Source organism: Stomoxys calcitrans, chromosome 1 (assembly GCF_963082655.1).
Source record: "Stomoxys calcitrans chromosome 1, idStoCalc2.1, whole genome shotgun sequence".
Taxonomy (NCBI): Eukaryota; Metazoa; Arthropoda; class Insecta; order Diptera; family Muscidae; genus Stomoxys; species Stomoxys calcitrans.
The window spans coordinates 260221537-260241220 of record NC_081552.1 but is presented as its reverse complement, the minus strand read 5'-3'; the positions used below and the strand labels follow the sequence as shown (position 1 = coordinate 260241220).

At 40.7% G+C, this 19684-nt stretch overlaps 1 protein-coding gene across 2 annotated transcripts in view; it reads right to left on the bottom strand.

The window, feature by feature from the left end:
- The window catches only part of LOC106091665 (bumetanide-sensitive sodium-(potassium)-chloride cotransporter), a 214958-nt gene that overhangs the window by 60479 nt on the left and 134795 nt on the right, over positions 1–19684 (bottom strand). For both annotated transcript variants that reach the window (XM_013258268.2, XM_013258271.2), the window contains exons 7-13: positions 13095–13348; positions 12891–13005; positions 12683–12822; positions 12446–12614; positions 7432–7574; positions 7128–7237; positions 2819–2954 (exon numbers count right to left, since the gene is read on the bottom strand). In XM_013258268.2, coding sequence (XP_013113722.2) covers positions 2819–2954; positions 7128–7237; positions 7432–7574; positions 12446–12614; positions 12683–12822; positions 12891–13005; positions 13095–13348 — 1067 coding nt within the window. The remainder of the gene's footprint in view (positions 1–2818; positions 2955–7127; positions 7238–7431; positions 7575–12445; positions 12615–12682; positions 12823–12890; positions 13006–13094; positions 13349–19684) is intronic.

The following is a 19684-nucleotide window of genomic DNA, read 5'->3' as shown; positions in this document are numbered from 1 at the left end:
AAATGCGATCCATGCTGGAAGGTATATAAGATTTGGCCCGGCCGAACTTTGCATGCTTTTACTTGTTGGCACTTACATCTTTTTCGGTGACCTTGTGACACCCACCACCGAAGGATGGGGGTATATTCATTTTGTCATTCCATTTGCAACACATCGAAATATCCATTTCCGACCGTATAAGGTATATATATTTTCTGGATCAGCGTAAAAATCCAAGACGATCTAGCCATGTAAGTCCGTCTGGCTGTTGAAATCACGCTACAGTCTTTAAAAATAGAGATATTTAACTGAAACATTCGAAGATGGGCTATATCCGACTATATCTTGATATAGCCCCCATATAGACCGATCCGCCGATTTAGGGTCTTAGGCCCATAAAAGCCACATTTATTGTCCGATTTTGCCAAAATTTTGGACAGTTAGTTGTGTTAGGCCCTACGACATCCTTCTTCAAATTGGCCTAGACGGATCAAGATTTGCATATAGCTGCCATATAGACCGATCTCTCGATTTAAGGTTTTGGGCCCATAAGTGCTTATTGACATTTGTCTCAAATCTTTGGATGTCAAAGTGCAAAGTGGGTGGAAAAAACATTAGTCGGAAGTCGATTTCACATACGAACGATTCGGGCGAAATAAGAATTCTCTCTATAATGCATTGTGCGGTCCGCTGGGCAATCAATTACAAACGGGTGTGAGTTCCTGGAATGTCTAGTGGCCCTGACATACATCCTTACATCGGGAATAAGAAGACGAATATCAGACGAACACACACCATGAAAGTACCGATAGAACAGCGCCAAACAACACACATTGCGACGATGATGAAGGCAGGCAATAGAGTTGGATACCCCACTGTCCCGAATCAACACCATCGCTCTCCTCTGTACACGGTCCAGTAGCTCCAGGGATGATTTTGAAGCTCCAGCCCATACATGTGAGTTGTACTCCATTTTTGGCCTTACAAAAATGGTGTAGATGTTATGGAGATCAGACGGAGTGAAGTAATTCTTACACCGCTTAAGGAAGCTTGAATGCTTTTTTCGACACCTCGAATACTTGTTTAGCCCAACCAACATCACTTTGTATTTTCATGCCCAGAACATCAAGAGCTTCTGATTGCTCAACATCTACACCGTTGATAGACAAAGATGGTCGTAATGGGTCAGCGAATCGTTTGTGTGACAGCAAGCAGTACTGAGTCTTCGGTGCATTAAAATCTACTCGAATCATTCGACCCCACTCAGAAATGGCCAGAAAATCCTGGCAAAGTGTATCGTCCATAACCCGCCTCTTGTCCTCAATCTCTCGAAGACTCGGCCTATGGTCGAATGAGTACGAATGACAGAGATTAGTGTCATCCGCACTCATTTGCGAGATCGGATACGATGTCTGACCCAACAGATCGTTGATGAAAATTAGAAAAAGAGAAGAAGAAAGAACAAAACAGAGCCCTGGGGTACACCTGCGGTCAATTTGTGCTCTTGGGATGAGAACCCATCTATAACGTCTCGAATAGTGCAATCTCTGAGAAAGCCCGAAATAAATCGAACGAAGCCATTACCGACCCAAATCGGTCCAGATTTGGATATAGCTGCCATATAGACCGATATCTCGATTTAAAGTCTTGGCCCCATAAAAGGCGCATTTATAATCCGATTTCACTGAAATTCGACACAGTCACCCTTTTGCCATTAAGAACTAGTCTCATTTCTTAGCGGGCATACATATGCATTCTCTTTGGAAATAGTAAACGTGGGCATTTTCATAGTTTATACCAACACTCAAATTTTGCTTTCCATTCCAGTGAAAATGCTTCAGTTCCTCACAGGTATGAAGCTATGGTTGCCCAAAAAGTAATTGCGGATTTTTTAAAAGAAAGTAAACGCGTTTTTAATAAAATTCAGAATGAACTTTAATCAAATATACTTTTTTTCTAAAGCAAGCTAAAAGTAGCAGCCCAATTACTTTTTGGGCAACCCAATATATAAGGTAGGGTCGGAAATGGATATTTCGATGTGTTGCAAAAGGAATGACAAAATGAATATACCCCCATCTTTCGGTGGTGGAAAGAAAAAGCGGAGTTTCGCCGAAGCACTATCCAGCAAAAAATCGAACCACAAATGAAGATTTAACAGCCCGCTCAAGTTTTCGAAATGCCGAAGTGATCTAGTAAGGAACCTGTCAAGAGGCGCCCGCACCACCTAGTGCCTTGAAATTTTCAAAATTTGTTGAACAAAAAATAAATCCTTAAGGGAATGTTCATGTCCAAATTTGCATTACTTAGGAAATCTATGCAAATGCAAATTTTCTCATGAATATTGAATGCACATTTTGCCCACGAACATTCCACTAAGAACAGGGGCAAACATCGCACAAATCAATGAGTGCAGCCCGATTGAAGTTTAGGCTCAATGATAAGGGACCTCCTTTTTATAGCCGAGTCCGAACGTCGTGGCGCATAGCGACAACTATTTGGAGAGAAGTTTTTACATGACACCGAACCTCACAAATGCTGCCAGCATTAGGAGGGGAAAACCACCGCTGACATTTTTTTCTCAAGGTCTCGCAAGGATTCAAACCTAGGCTTTCAGCATCATAGGCGGACATGCGAACCTCTGCGCTACAGTGGCCCCCAAATTTTCAATAATAACAACTCAAATTTTCTGGAGCAATTCCTCAAGTTCATAGAAAAATGTTTTCTTCTCATTTGTACAACAAAATTGATATGTAGCTAGGATTTCAGATTTTTTTTTTCTTTAAGCATTTCTGATTGAAAAGTTCACAAATTTTTTTTAAAAAAAGTTAAATTTACTTACTTTGAATGTTGGACGCCAGCCCACTGGCTTGGCCAAACTGGCATGGAATGTACTGAAGTTGATCAACATATAGGCAGCCAAGAAGAAATTCGATATCAATGGGGCTATGAGATTCAGCTCTCCAATTAAAATGAAACTAAAGCAGGATGAAATTAAAAAAAAACATTTAGAACTTTAAGTAAGAAAAGAAAGTGAAAACAAGGATTTAATTCGGCCATGCCGAACTTTGTATACCCACCACCCTAGACATAAACCAAAGTGAGTAAAGATGTCGAAAATTAGGCCTTAATGCGCCCATGAGCTTAACTAGGGGGAAAATCTATGGTTGCCCAAAAAGTAATTGCGGATTTTTTAAAAGAAAGTAAATGCATTTTTAATAAAACTTTGAATGAACTTGAATCAAATATACTTTTTTTACACTATTTTTCTAAAGCAAGCTAAAAGTAACAGCTGATAACTGACAGAAGAAAGAATGCAATTACAGAGTCACAAGCTGTGGAAAAATTTGTCAACGCCGACTATATGAAAAATCCGCAATTACTTTTTGGGCAACCCAATATATGGTAGCTATTTCCAAATCGAATTTCGGTGGGTTTAATACAACCCACTACTTAAAATTTCTTCGAATTTGGGTGCATTTTTTTCGACAAATATGTCGTTATTGGTACTTCACCCTATACATCCAGATTTCAAAATAATTTCGGTTAAATCGAAGGACAAAAGCTGGCTTAACCAGGCGTGCAGAGGAAAGAGGAGGCATTTCCGAAATTGGAGTTCAAATAAAAATGCCAGCAATGAATTGCTGCTCAAACAGACAAGAACTTCGTGTGCCAGAGTACTTAGACGCGAAAAGTTTCTGCACGAACAGCGTCTTCGTGCCAAAGTTCCCGACTCTCATTAAAGACGAGCAGATATTCACTGACCCTTGTGATAAGACTAACCTGCTGGCTGACATGTTTGCGGGAAATTCTTCCCTGCCGCAAAGCGATCAACCACTCTCCGTTATTGAAAACGTATCTAGTTCCATGCCTCAAATATATTTTCAAACACGTGCAGTAAAAAGGGTTCTTGCAGATCTCGGAGTAGATAACTCCCCGGGCCCGGATGGCATATCGTCACTTGTTTTTTGCAAATGTTCTTCGACTCTCGCTCGTACGAGTGTTTTCCCGGAAGACTGCAAACGTGCAACCTAACCCAAATCGGTCCATGTTTTGATATAGCTGCCATATAAACCGATCTAGGGTCTTGACTTCTTGAGCCTCTAGAGGGCGCCATTCTCATCCGATGTGACTGAAATTTTGCATGAGGTGTTTTGTTATGACTTTCAATAACTGTGCTAAGTATGGTTCAAATCGGCCCATGTTTTGATGTAGCTGCCATATAAACCGATCTAGGGTCTTGACTTCTTGAGCCTCTAGAGGGCGCCATTCTCATCCGATGTGACTGAAATTTTGCATGAGGTGTTACGCTATGACTTCCAATAACTGTACTAAGTATGGTTCAAATCGGCCCATGTTTTGATATAGCTGCCATATAAACCGATCTTGGGTCTTGACTTCTTGAGCCTTTAGAGAGCGCCATTCTCATCCGATGTGGCTGAAATTTTGCACATAGTGTTTTGGTCACTTCCAAAAAATGTGCTAAGTATTATTCAAATCGGTTTATAATATGATATAGCTGCTATATAAACCTATCTGGGATCTTGATTTCTTGAGCCTCTAGAGGGCGCAATTCTCGTCCGAATTTACTGAAATTTTGCACGTGGTGTTTTGGTATTACTTCCAACCAACTGTGTTAAGTATGATTCAAATCGGTTCATAACCTGGTATACCTGTCATATAAACCGATCTGGGATCTTGACTTCTTGAGCCAATAGAGGGCGCAATTCACATCCGATTTGGCTGAAATTTTGCATGAGGTGGTTTGTTATGACTTTCAATAACAGTGCTAAGTATGGCGCAAATCGGTTAATAACCTGGTATAGCTGTCATATAAACCGATTTTGGGTCTTGACTTCTTGAGCTTCTAGAGGGCGCCATTCTCATCCGATGTGGCTAAAATTTGGCATGAGGTGTTTTGCTATGACTTCCCATAACTGTGCTAAGTATGATTTTAATCGGTTTATAATCTGGTATAGCTGCCATATGAACCGATCGCGGGTCTTGACTTCTTGAGCCTCTAGAGGGCGCAATTCTCGTCCGAATTTACTGAAATTTTGCATGTGGTGTTTTGGTATTATTTCCAACAACTGCGTTAAGTATGATTCAAATCAGTTCATAACCTGATATAGCTGCTATATAAACCGATCTGGGAACTTGACTTTTGGAGTCTCTAGAGGGCGCCATTCTTGGTATCACTTCCAACAACTGCGTTAAGTATGATTCAAATCGGTTTATAATCTGGTATATATGCCATATAAACCGATCTTGGGCCTTGACTTCTTGATCCACTAGAGGGCGCAATTCTCATCCATTTTGCCTGAAATTTTGCACGTGGTGTTTTGGTGTCACTTCCAACTACTGTGTTAAGTATGGCGCAAATCAGTTCATTATCTGGTATAGCTGCCATATAAACCGATCTGGGATCTTGACTTCTTGAGCCACTAGAGGGCGCCATTTTTCTCCGATTTGGAAGGGATTTTGTACAACGATTTCTCTCATGACCTTCAACATCCGTGTCTAATATGGTCTGAATCGATCTATAGCTTAATACAGCTCCCATAAAAAACCGATCTCCCTATTTTGTTTCCTGAGCCCCTACGATTCTTATACAAATGAGCTGAAATATGACACAATGACTTCTTCGATGTTCAGCATTCATTTATGGTCCGAATCGGACTATAACTTGATAAAGCTCTAATAGCATAACAGTTCTTATTCAATATTCTTTGTTTGCCTGAAAAGAGATACTGTGCATTGAACTCGACAAATGCGGTCCTTGGTGGAGGGTACATAAAATTCGGCCCGGCCGAATCTTCTTTGATATTTTCTTTGACGATCTACTGGGACTGTCTTCGAATCCGGTCTATTCGGATTCGGCCCGGCCGAATCTCCTTTTGTTATTTTCTTTGACGATGTACTGGGTCTGACTTCGAATCCAATCTACTCGTTCGCAGATGACAGCAACCTCTGTCATTCATTTTCATTCGACCATAGGCCGAGTCTTCGAGAGATTGAAGGCACGAGACGGATTATGGACGTAACCCTCTGTCAGGATTTGCTGGCCATTTCTAAGTGGGGTCGAATGGGCAGGGTAGATTTTAATGTACGCTTAACGCAGTGCTGTTCGTTGTCTCTCAAACGATTCACTGACACTTTACAATCGTCAAAGTCTATCGACGGTTAGATATCAAGCAGTCAGAGGCTCTTGATGTTCTGGGCATGAAGATTCAATGTGATGCCCGTTGGTCAAAACACGAAGTGTGGAAAGAAGTTTGGGCTTTCTTAGGCGGTGTAAGAAATATTTCACTCGCGCTGATCTTCTTAATATCTACACTACGTACATCAGGCCGAAGTTGGAGTATAACTCGCATATATGGGCCGGAGCTCCAAAATCATCCTTGGAGCTGCTTGACTGTGTTCAGAGGCGGGCGTTGATGGTAGGGTATCCAACTCTATTGTTTCCCTTGAACATCGTCGAAATGTGGATTGTGTGGCGCTCTTCTATCGATTCTTTCACGGTGTGTGTTCTTCGCAAAATCAGTCTTCTGATTCCTGACTTGAGGTTGTTTGTCAGAAATACAAAATTTTCTAGAAGACGCACCAGTTTGTTATCGATTGGCCAGCTGATTGGACCATGCACTACCGAGAGAATTATTCCTGCACAAGGAGGGTTCCTATGTGGAATCGACTTCCGGCGCATGTTTTTTCCGCTACTTACGACGTCCAGAAATTCAAAGCAAATGCCAATAAACACCACTCCCTCTTTCCCCCTCCTATCCCTAACCCCTATCCTCTACAACCCAATGCACTGCATATAGAGGGGACATCCCCTGCGTGTTGGCTGATTGAAGAAAAAAAATGGACAAAATACAAATGGGTGCAAAATTTCTCCTCAATTTTTTAAGGTTCCAGTTTGATTACAACGGACCGACACTCGGACATCATTAGAAGATCTTAGAATTTTGCGACGCTCTATAACATATAAACCTTGTACAGTTGGAAATGGAAATTTCGAGGTATTTGAAATGAATGTGCCCCCTTTACTATGGTGGTGGGTATAAAAACGCCTCAATTTTACATTCTTGTGGAAGGCAAGTGAAAAGTTTAACCATTTTTTACACAGCTAAACCTAAAAAAAGTTTACTTACGCCACCGCAATAATAAATGTTAGGACATAGCCTCGAACGGGTTCATTATTTTTGCCAAAGCCTTTAGCAAACCAAACAATTTTGGGATAAAGTTCGTCCTTGCACAAAGCCTGAAACAAAATCAAATAATTATGAGCTTCTCAAATAATGTACAACAACTTTTTGTGTTTGATTGGAGAAGGTAACCAACAAAAGCAACAACAATTTTTTTTTTTTTTTTCATTTTGAATCCTCTTTAAAGTTGCAAAAGTCAAAGGGGGAAACAATTCACACTTTGAACATCAAAAAATTTGCAAAAAATTACCTGGAAAACTTTTGGTGCCGACACCAAACTGGCCAAAGCGGATGAAAGTGTGGCAGCAAAACAGCCTGCGTATATAAGGGGACCAAAGCCAGAGACCAATTCAATTACCTGAAAGGAATTGGACAAACCGAATCTACATTCAGCTGAAAAAAAGGAAGAAACATAAAAAATTTTAAAATCAAAGTAAAATTGCATAAAATGACATTGGAGGGCTGGAAGCCTTACTACTAGTCAGCTAGGCAGCTAGTTTATTTGATTAAAACCCTACAAGGCAATCACCACTTGCTTAGTAATATATCCTCAATCATAGGACAGTAGATAAAACTCTGAGAATTTTGACTACCAACTACGGGAGAGCCTTGCCAAGTCCTCCGCACGTAGCACAGTGAGAGAAAAATCAAAAAAAAACCTAGTAAAAAAAATATAAAAAATAAGCCAGCAAATATGTTCGGTTTGGGGTATGGGCCCTAAAAACTATGAATATCGAGCTCCACTGTCTTGAAGACCAAAAATGTCTTGGTGAGCAAATACATCCTATTTGGGGGTTGTTATGGTGGTGGGACGTCCCCTAGACAGTTGGTCCCGAATAGCTTTCATTTGAGCCCCATTATTCCATAGTCTGCAAACATGACCGGTTTGGGGGATGTTTTGGGGGTTGAAGCAACCACTCATGGACTTGTCTTTGAAAATATATATCGGATTCCTGTTATACTCTAAAAAACATCTTATTTGAGCCCCATATTGCAATGGTCAACAAATACTTACTATTTGGATGGTAATATGGGGGTGGGTTGGCCCCATAGACACTTTTCCCGAATATTGATATCAGATTCGTGCTTTACTTACAAAGACCTTCCAGTTAAGCCCCATATTGCTATGGTCGTAAATTTGTCCTCTTTGTGGGATGTTCTCGGGGATGGGTGGCCCCCATTCTACACTCAAATACCTTTTATTTAAGCCCCATATTGCCATGGTCAGTATATTAGCCATGTTGGAGGGATCTTCTGGGGAAGGGGTGGACCTCCAGAAACTTGGTCCCACTTTTGGATGTCAAATTCGTTTTCTACTCGCAAATACCTTTCATTTGAGTCCTATATTGCCATGGTCGGTAAATATGTCCGATTTAGGGGTGTTTTGGGGTATGGTCCGACAATGGGATATCACATACGTATTCTAATCGTAAATACCTTTCATTTGAGGCCCATATTATCATGATTAGTTTTATGGTTCCAAAACCTCAAATCAAAAGATCGGTCTTTATGGCAGCTATGTCCATCGGACAATAAATGCGCCGTTCATGGGCCCAAAACCTTCAATCGAGAGATCGGTCCATATGGCAGCTATATGCAAATCTTGATCGATCTGGGACAAATTGCAGAAATATGTCGAGGGGCTTAACTTAACCCACTGCCCTAATTTTCGGCGATATCGGACAATAGATGTGCCTTTTATGGGCCCAAGACTTTTAGTCGAGAAATCGGTCTATATGGCAGCTATATTTAAATCTGGACCGATTTGGGCCAAGTTGCACAAAAATGTCGAAGAGCCTAACGTAACTCACTGTCCCAAATATCGTCGTCATCGGACAATAAATGCGCCTTTTATGGGCCCAAAGCCTTAAATCGAGAGATCGGTCTATATGGCAGCTATATCCAAATCTGAACCGATCTGGACCAAATTGCATAAATATGTTGAGTGGACTAACACAACTCACTGTCCCAAATTTCGGCGACATCGGGCAATAAATGTGCCTTTTATGGGTCCAAAACCTTAAATCAATCTATATGGCAGCTATATGCAAAACTTGATCGATCTATCTAAATTGCGACTTGATCTAAAGTGCAGAAATATGACGAGGGGCTTATCTTAACCCACTGTGCCAATTTTCGGCGACATCGGACAATAGATGCGCCTTTTATGGGCCCAAAGCCTTAAAACGAGAGATCGGTCTATATGGCAGCTATATCCAAATCTGGACCGATCTGGGCCAAATTGAAGAAATATGTCGAAGGGCCCAACACAACTCACTGTCCCAAAATTTCGGCGACATCGGACAATAAATGCGCCTTTTATGGGCTCATTTACCTTAAATCGAGAGATCGGTCTATATGAGAGCTATAACCAAATCTGGACAGATCAGTGCCATATTGCAGAAGTATGTCGAAGGGCATAACAAATCTCCTGTCCCAAATTTCAGCAAAATTGGATAATAAATATGGTTTTTATGGGCCTAAGACCCTAAATCGGCGGATCGGTTAATATGGCAGCTATATCCAAATCTGGACCAATCTGGGCCAAATTGAAGAACAATGTCGAAGGGCCTAACACAACCCACTTTCCCAAATTTCAGCAAAATCGGATAATAAAAATGGATTTATGGCCCTAAGACCCTAAATCGGCGGATAGTCCGATATAGTCCATCTGCTTATGGACGAAAAAAGAATATGTGCAAAGTTTCAGCTCAATATCTCTATTTTTAAAGACTGTAGCGTGATTTCAAGAGACAGACGGACGGACATGCCTAGATCGTCTTAGATTTTTACGCTGATCCAGAATATATATACTTGATAGGATCGGAAATGGATATTTCGATGTGTTGTAAATGGAATGACAAAATTAATATACCCCCATCCTTCGGTGGTGGGTATAAAAAGTATATATATATATATATTCCTGATCGTCATGACTGTGTATTTTGTTATGACTTTCAACAACTGTGTTAGGAATAGTTCAAATCTGTCCATAATCCGACACAGCTGCCATATAAACCGATCAGGGGTCTTGACTTCTTGAGCCTCTAGAGGGCGCAATTCCTATCCGATTTGGCTCAAATTTTGCATGACGTGTTTTGTTATGACATCCAACAAGTGTGCTGAGTATGGTTCATATCGGTCTATAACCTGGTATAGCGGTCATATGAACCGATCTGGGGTCTTGACTTCTTGAGCCTCTACCGGGAGCAATTCCTATCCGATTTGGCTGATATTTTGCATGACATGTTTTTTATGACTTTCAACAACTCTATTAAGAATGGTTCAAATCGGACCATAATCTGATATAGCTACCATATAAACCGATCTGGGGTCTTGAATTCTTGAGCCTCCAGAGGGCGCAATTCCTATCCGATTTGACTGAAATTTTGCATGACGTGTTTTGTTATGACTTTCAACAACTGTGTTATAAATAGTTCAAATCGGTCCATAATCTGATACAGCTGCCATATAAACCGATCTGGGGTCTTGACTTTTTGAGCCTCTAGAGGGCGCAATTCCTATCCGATTTGGCTGAAATTTTGCATAATGTGCTTTGTTATGACTTTCAACAAATGCGACACATATGGTTCATATCGGTCCATAATCTGATATAGCTGCCATTAAACCGATCTTGAATCAGGACTTTAGGGTCAGTTAAGATTGTAAATGGGCTATATAGGTCCACGTTTTGGTATAGCTGCCATATAAACCGATCTGGGATCTTGACTTCTTGAGCCGCTAGGGGACACAATTCATATCCGATTTGGCTGAAATTTTGCATGACGTGTTTTGTTATGACATCCAACAACTGTGCTGAGTGTGGTTCATATCGGTCCATAATCTGATATAGCTGCCATATAAACCGATCTTGAATCAGGACTTTTTGAGCCACTAGAGGGCGCAATTATTATCCGATTTAGCTGAAATGCATGAGGTGTTTTGTAATAGAATAGTTCAAATCGGTCCATAACCTGATATATCTGCTATATAAGCCGATATGGGGTCTTGACTTCTAGAGCCTCTAGAGGGCGCAATTCCTATCCGATGTGGCTGAAATTTAGCATGACGTATTTTATTCTTACTTTCAACAACTGTGTCAAATAAGGTTCAAGTCGGTTCATAGCCCGATATAGCTGCCATATAAACCGATCTGGGAACTTGACTTCTTGAGCATCTACAGATCGGAATTATTATCCGATTTGGCTGAAAGGTTGTACAACGGCTTCTCTTATGACCTATAACATACGTGTCGAAAATGGCATGAATCGGTTTATAGCCTAATACAGCTCCCCTATAAGCCGATCTCCCTATTTTACTTCTTCAGCCCCTAAAGTGCGCAATTCTTACCAGATTTGGCTGAAATTTTACACAATGACTTCTACTATGGTCTCCAATATTCAATTCAATTATGGTCCGAAATGAACCATAACTAGATATTGTTCCAATAACATAGCAATTCTTTTCTTATATCCTTTTTTTTCGCCTAAAAAGAGCTACCGTGGCAAGAGCTCGACAAATGCGATCCATGGGGGAGGGTATATAAGATACGGCCCGGTCGAATTTAGCACGGTTTTACTTCTTTTTTTTACCAAAATATTGCATACAAATCAATGGCTACCGAAGGGCAGAGGATAGCATTTCCGCCTATGACGACATAGGCCTGGGTTCGAATCCTGGCAAGAACAACCGAAAATGTGGTTATCCCCTCCTTATGCCCTAAAAACGCACAAAGCTCAGCCTTGACGAAGTTTGGGTGTCGCCACCTCTTTCAGACTCGTCTATCAAAAGCAACTCCCTTATGATTGAGCTGAAACTTGAATCGAACAGCACTCATTGATAAGTGAGAGGTTTTGTTGGCCCTTTTCCTTAATGGAATCTTTATGTGTAAATTTGCATTTGCAGTTCGTTAAGATTTAAGCCTTGCAACTTTATTCTAATCTTGAGCCATAATCATTTGAGGGTCCATTCCTCTTAAATGCAAACCACAAATATTCCTATGGCAATCTACCCTACCCTACCTATGGAATCGTATATAGAAAGCAAAATCATAAGCACTGGTAAAGAACAGCTACTGTTGTAGAACACTAATCATGAAACTAGCTTTCTGACCACAAAACTTGGCAAAAACAAAAAAAAAAAAAACTTTTTATAATGATCCCTCTTACCTCTTACTTGAAACTTTTCATTATCCTACCTACAAACACCCCATTTAGCTTAAAATTAGTAGATTTAATTATCTTTAAACATTAGCGATTACTTACTCTCTGGCATGCAGTCCAAAAAGGCGAATGAACCATTAATCATGTCGGTAACATTGCCGGTGGCGTCACGTGCCATGGTGCCTCCTGCCATTACGACCATAATCAGGTAGGTCACTGTTGTTATTAATATGGCCAATAGAGTGCCTTTGGGAATGGATTTTTGCGGATCCTTAAGAAGGAAGTACTTTAAATTAATAACACAGTCTTCGTTAATAACAATGATGACATTCACTTTACCTTCAAATCACCTGAGATGTTGGCTCCCGCCAAAATACCCGTGGCTGCTGGGAAGAATATGGCAAACACCGAAAAGAAATCATGTTTCACCTCGTTCTCGGTGCGGTAGTCAGGCCAAAAGTTTTGTTCAAACAAAGTCACTGGAAAGGCAAACATCATTACACGAATTATGCAAACTGCAGGAACCCAGGGCTTGCGAACCACTCACTGTTATAGCCTAGGAATCCCTTGGCACGTTCCTCTTCACTTTTGGGTCCTATGAAGCTGCCAATCATGAAATCTGCAATGGCCACCAACAATATGACCAGCAGGCCAATTTGTGCCTAAAATTCACCAAATCACCCAGCAAGGATAAACATTAATTAAGACGGCCCTTGTGGTTCCTAAACGCTTTGTTTGCGCCTGTACTTACCTTGGCCTCCCACTCCATGCCAACGACGACTATAATCAGCAATATCAATATGGTAACACTGCCAATAATGCGAATATCGTTTTTGCCTGCATCCACAATGCTGAGACCCATGGAAGCCAACAAATCCAGCATGGATTCACAGAAGCCCACCACATACATGGCACAAGCCACAGCATTGGCCAAGGAAAATATCAAACCAATGGAGCCACCAAATTCCGGACCCAATGAACGTGATATCATATAATAGGTGCCACCTAAAGAGAGGAAATGATGGAAAAAACAAAAAACGAAACAAATTATCAGCAGAAAACCTTTAAGGGAAAAGTTTCATACGACAAAACTCAATGGATATCTAGGACCCACACAGGCAGATATACCACATACAGGGTGGCTGATGAATATTGCTACAATGATGAATATTGCTACATTTTTTTTTCGGTGTATGGAATACATTTTTCTTTTATTCATGTTAAATTAAATTATTAAATTATTATTAATTAAATTAATTAATTAATTAATTAAATTAATTATTAAATTATTATTATTAAATAGAAAAAAAGTTATTACATTTTTTTTTGGTAGCGGCTTTCATCAGCCACCCTGTATGTAACCATGTGAAGTTTAGTTAGTTATGCCCCCTACCAATGAGATGACATTGCCTGAGTTATCCACATATATCAAGGTTGATTTTTATGCCCACCATCGCAGGATGGCGGTATATTCATTTTGTCATTCCGTTTGAAACACATCAAAATATCCATTTCCGACCCTATAAAGTACATATCTTCTTGATCAGCGTAAAAATCTAAGACGATCTAGACATGTCCGTTCGTCTGTCAATCCGTCTTTTGAAACCACGTCTCTACAAATAGAGATATTGAGCTGAAACTATGCACAGATTCGTTTTTTAGTCCATAAGCAGGTTAACTTCGAAGATGGGCTATATCGGACTATATCTTCATATAGCCCACCCATATAGACCGATCCGCCGATTTAGGGTATTAGACCGATAAAAGCCACACTTAATATCAGATTTTGCTGAAATTTGGGACAGTGGGTTGTGTTAGGTCCTTTGACATCCTTCGTCAATTTGGCCCAGATCGGTCCAGATTTGGATATAGCTGCCATATAGACCGATTTCTCGATTTAAGGTTTTGGGCCCATAAGAGAGGCATTTATTGTCCGATGTCGCTGAAATTTAGGACAGTGAGTTAAATTAAGCCCCTTGATATACTTCTGCAATATGGCACAGATCGGTTCAGATTTGGATATAGCTGCCATATAGACCGATCCTCCGATTTAGGTCTTAGGTCCATAAAAGCCACTATATATCAGATTTTGCTGAAATTTAGGACAGTGAGTTAAATTAAGCCCCTTGATATACTTCTGCAATATGGCACAGATCGGTTTAGATTTGGATATAGCTGCCATATAGACCGATCCTCCGATTTAGGTCTTAGGTCCACAAAAGCCACTATATATCAGATTTTGCTGAAATTTGGGACCGTGGGTTGTGTTAGGTCCTTTGACATCCTTCGTCAATTTGGCCCAGATCGGTCCAGATTTGGATGTAGCTGCCATATAGACCGATCTCTCGATATAAGGTTTTGGGGCCATAAAAGGCGCATTTATTGTACGATGTCGCTGAAATTTAGGAAAGTGAGGTAAGTAAAGTCCCTTGATATACTTCTGTAATATGGCACAGATCGGCTTTGATTTGGATATAGCTGCCATATAGACCGATCTCTCGGTTTTAGGTTTTGGGGCCATAAAAGGCGCAATTCTTGCCCGATGTCGCTGAAATCTGAGACAGTGAGTTAAGTTAGGCTCTTCGATGTCCTTCTTCAATTTGGCCCAGATCGGTTCAGATTTGAATATAGCTGCCATATAGACCGATCCTCCGATTTAGGGTCTTAGGCCCATAAAAGCCACATTTATTATCAGATTTTGCTAAAATTTAAGACAGTGAGTTGCTTTAGGCCCTTCGACATCCTTTTCCAGTTTGGCTCAGATCGGTTCAGATTTGGATATAGCTGCCATATAGACCGATTTCTCGATTTAAGGCTTTGGGCCCATAAAAGGCGCATTTATTGTCCAATGTCGGCGAAAATTAGGACGTCGAGTTAAGTTAAACCCCTCGATATTCTTCTGCAATATGGCACAGATCGGTTCAGATTTGGATATAGCTGGGATTTAGACCGATTTCTCGGTTTTAGGTTTTCAGGCCATAAAAGGCACAATTAGTATCAGGTTTTGCTGAAAATTGAGACAGTGAGCTGTGTTAGGCCCTTTGACATCCTTCGTCAATTTGGCCCAGATCGGTTTAAATTTGAATATAGCTGCTATATAGCCCGATCTCTCGATTTAAGGTTTTGGGCCTATAAAAGGCAAATTTTTTGGCCGATTGCGCCCAAATTTGGGACAATGAGTTATGTTAAGCCCCTGGATATATTTCTACAATATGGTACAGATCGGCCCAGATTTGGATATAGCTGCCATATAGACCGATCTCTCGGTTTTAGGTTTTTGGGGCCATAAAAGGCGCATTTCTTACCCGATGTCGCTGAAATCTGAGACAGTGAGTCTAGTTAGGCTCTTCGATGTCCTTCTTCAATTTGGCCCAGATCGGTTCAGATTTGAATATAGCTGCCATTCAGACCGATCCTCCGATTTAGGGTCTTAGGCCCATAAAAGCCACATTTATTATCAGATTTTGCTAATCAGATTAAGACAGTGAGTTGCTTTAGGCCCTTCGGCTCAGATCGGTTTGGCTCAGATCGGTCCAGATTTGGATATAGCTGCCATATAGACCGATCTCTCGATTTAATGTTTTAGGCCCATTAAAGGCGCATTTATTGTCCGATGTCGCCGAAATTTGGAACAATGAGTTATGTTAAGCCCCTGGATATACTTCTGCAATATGGCACAGATCGGTCCAGATTTAGATATAGCTGCCATATAGACCGATCCTCCGATGTAGGGTCTTAGACCCATAAAAGCCACATTTATTATCCGATTTTGCTGAAATTTGGGACAGTGAGGTAAATAAAGCCCCTTGTTATACTTCTGCAATATGGCACAGATCGGCTCTGATTTGTATATAGCTGCCATATATACCGATCTCTAGGTTTTAAGTTTTGGGGCCATAAAAGGCGCATTTCTTGCCCGATATCGCTGAAATCTGAGACAGTGAGTCTAGTTAGGCTCTTCGATGTCCTTCTTCAATTTGGCCCAGATCGGTTCAGATTTGAATATAGCTGCCATTCAGACCGATCCTCCGATTTAGGGTCTTAGGCCCATAAAAGCCACATTTATTATCAGATTTTGCTAATCAGATTAAGACAGTGAGTTGCTTTAGGCCCTTCGGCTCAGATCGGTTTGGCTCAGATCGGTCCAGATTTGGATATAGCTGCCATATAGACCGATCTCTCGATTTAATGTTTTAGGCCCATTAAAGGCGCATTTATTGTCCGATGTCGCCGAAATTTGGAACAATGAGTTATGTTAAGCCCCTGGATATACTTCTGCAATATGGCACAGATCGGTCCAGATTTAGATATAGCTGCCATATAGACCGATCCTCCGATGTAGGGTCTTAGACCCATAAAAGCCACATTTATTATCCGATTTTGCTGAAATTTGGGACAGTGAGGTAAATAAAGCCCCTTGTTATACTTCTGCAATATGGCACAGATCGGCTCTGATTTGTATATAGCTGCCATATATACCGATCTCTAGGTTTTAAGTTTTGGGGCCATAAAAGGCGCATTTCTTGCCCGATATCGCTGAAATCTGAGACAGTGAGTCTAGTTAGGCTCTTCGATGACCTTCTTCTATTTGGCCCAGATCGGTTCAGATTTGAATATAGCTGTCATATAGACCGATCCTCCGATTTAGGGTTTTAGACCCACAAAAGCCAAATTTATTATCAGATTTAGCTGAAATTTGGGACAGTGACTTGTGTTAAGCCTCCCGATATCTCTCTTCAATTTGGCCTAGATCGACCCAGATTTGGGTATAGCTGCCATATAGACCGATCCTCCGATTTAGGGTCTTAGGCCCATAGAAGCCACATTTATTATCCGATTTTGCTGAAATTTGGGACAGTGAGGTAAGTAAAGCCCCTTGATATACTTCTGCAATATGGCACAGATCGGCTCTCATTTGGATATAGCTTCCATATAGACCGATCTCTCGGTTTTAGGTTTTGGGGCCATAAAAGGCGCATTTCTTTCCCGATATCGCTGAAATCTGAGAAAGTGAGGCTAGTTAGGCTCTTCGATGTCCTTCTTCTATTTGGCCCAGATCGGTTCAGATTTGGATATAGCTGTCATATAGACCGATCCTCCGATTTAGGGTCTTAGACCCACAAAAGCCACATTTATTTTCAGATTTTGCTGAAATTTGGGACAGTGACTTGTGTTAGACTCTTCGACATTTTTCTGCAACGTGGCCCAAATCCGTCAGATTTGGATATAGCTGCCATGTAGACCGATATCTCGATTTAAAGCCTTGGCCCCATAAAAGGCGCATTTATAATCCGATTTCACTGAAATTTGACACTGTGACTTATGTTGGGATTTTCGACATCCGTGTGGTATATGGTTCAGATCGGTTTATTTTTAGATAAAGCTATTGTCCTTTTTAGTATTTGGTCCAAATCGGAACATATTTCGATATAACTGCTATGGGGCATAACGTATGGAATTTTCACCGAATTTTGATGGAAGGTGTTTTACATATATACCCGAGGTGGTCGGTATCCAAAGTTCGGCCCGGCCGAACTTAACGCCTTTTTACTTGTTCCTCCTTTCCTCTTGCTTCAACAAATTCTTTTGCACAATAATATTTCGTTTAATTTAGGGAGTTGGATGTTAAGATATCTCTTCCATTAATGTGCCAAGGTAGTTGCTTTTCATTTTGCAAACATTGCCCATTGAAGCCAACATGCGTTCTGAATAATTTATTTATGTAGTATTTGGAAATAACGTTTGATGGTTTTCTCTCCAAATTCTTCAAAATGCCACTTTAGCCACAACAAAAAAAAAAGATGTAAAAATAAATGTTAAAAAATGTTCATCTCCAGCTTTATGTCAGTGCCATCACCACATTAGCAATACCTTGGGAATATAATACCTGTTGTGACATTTCGAATTCATGTCATAAAATCATTACCTTTGCCATTGAATGAAGAGCTACTTTGTATATGGGTATTTCCATAGCTGCGAGAATTCAACAAAGCAATTATTTTTTGCAAATTTTCGCGTTCTTTACATCACAACAATGCCGAAAGCTCACACCTTACATTATAGATGTTAATATACAAAGAATGAATAAGGCTGTATATTTTTGGTTAGTTATAGATTAAAACTCCTTATCCCCAGATATACACCGGTATAAGAAGCTTTGGCCACAATACGCATAAAGGCCAAAATATTCTACATCAGTCTTGTATGTGCACACACCGCCACATAAGACAAGGCGAGTAGCCTATGAACGCTGTTGCGATTTAAAATGTCCTAGGAGATTTTAATGCTAAAATAGGCAGGAAAAATATTTTGGGCTGAAAATTTTGAAAATTCTGCAGCCACGAGGAAACGTTCGAAGACATTCCCTAACCATTTACTTGACCTCAAATTTAATCCAATTTGGTTGCAGCCATTTAAAGCTGCAAACACAACTTGCCAATTTGCTGGAAGAACATACTCTCAGTCACAATAGCGGCGCAATAGCACAATGCTCCATGAAAAGGGACTAGAAAATCCGCACTTGAGAACTAAACACCTCCCTCAAGGAAATCGTGATACGACCAGGAATGACAAAATGCCACTGAATGCCCTGCAGTCCATAGCAACCCTCCTGGCGAGGGAGGAAAGTAGGGAGAGGAGTAATGTATATTCCACAAAAACCAAAGAGAAGTGGAGAGATATCGGAAGTCAAAACAAAGTGCGGAAATTCTACCAAAGATTTAAACATCAAACCGAGTATTTGCCTTTGGTAAAGGCAGAGACAGATACAGGTGGTTGAGTTTGGTTGACTCAGAGATTGCGGACTATAATTCTTCACATGGACATTCACCTTAGCCAGTGATCGGCTTGTCGTGAGCTGTAAATACCGAAATGTAACCCCGAAAAGTTAGGTTCGGTTGAAAAGAGGGTGTGGATATTAATCCGCCCATACCACTATGGACATACACCTTAGCCAGTAATTGGCTTGTTGTGCAATCTAAATACTAAAAAGTAACCTCGAAAAAGAAATTCAAAGTGCTTCCTACAAAATCCCTAATCTAAGTTGGTCGATGTCTGGTATTGTGTACCCACCTTAGTGCCAGTGTCTTTTAGTCGCGAAGGCCGTGCAATGACATAGGAAATGCTACAATGTCTCATCATTTCCTCGCATGCCCTACACATGCTATCACTTGCCGCATTGATTTCGCATATGTGAGCTCGTAGTCCTATGTGTCCCGTTATGATACTTCGGTAGTTATACTGACCTGTTTCTTACTCTTACCTTTCAGTAATAGCCTAGTATTTAAATGATCCGAATCTCCCCATTGGATTTTTGTCGTCATAACGACCGTTGTGCTCTTC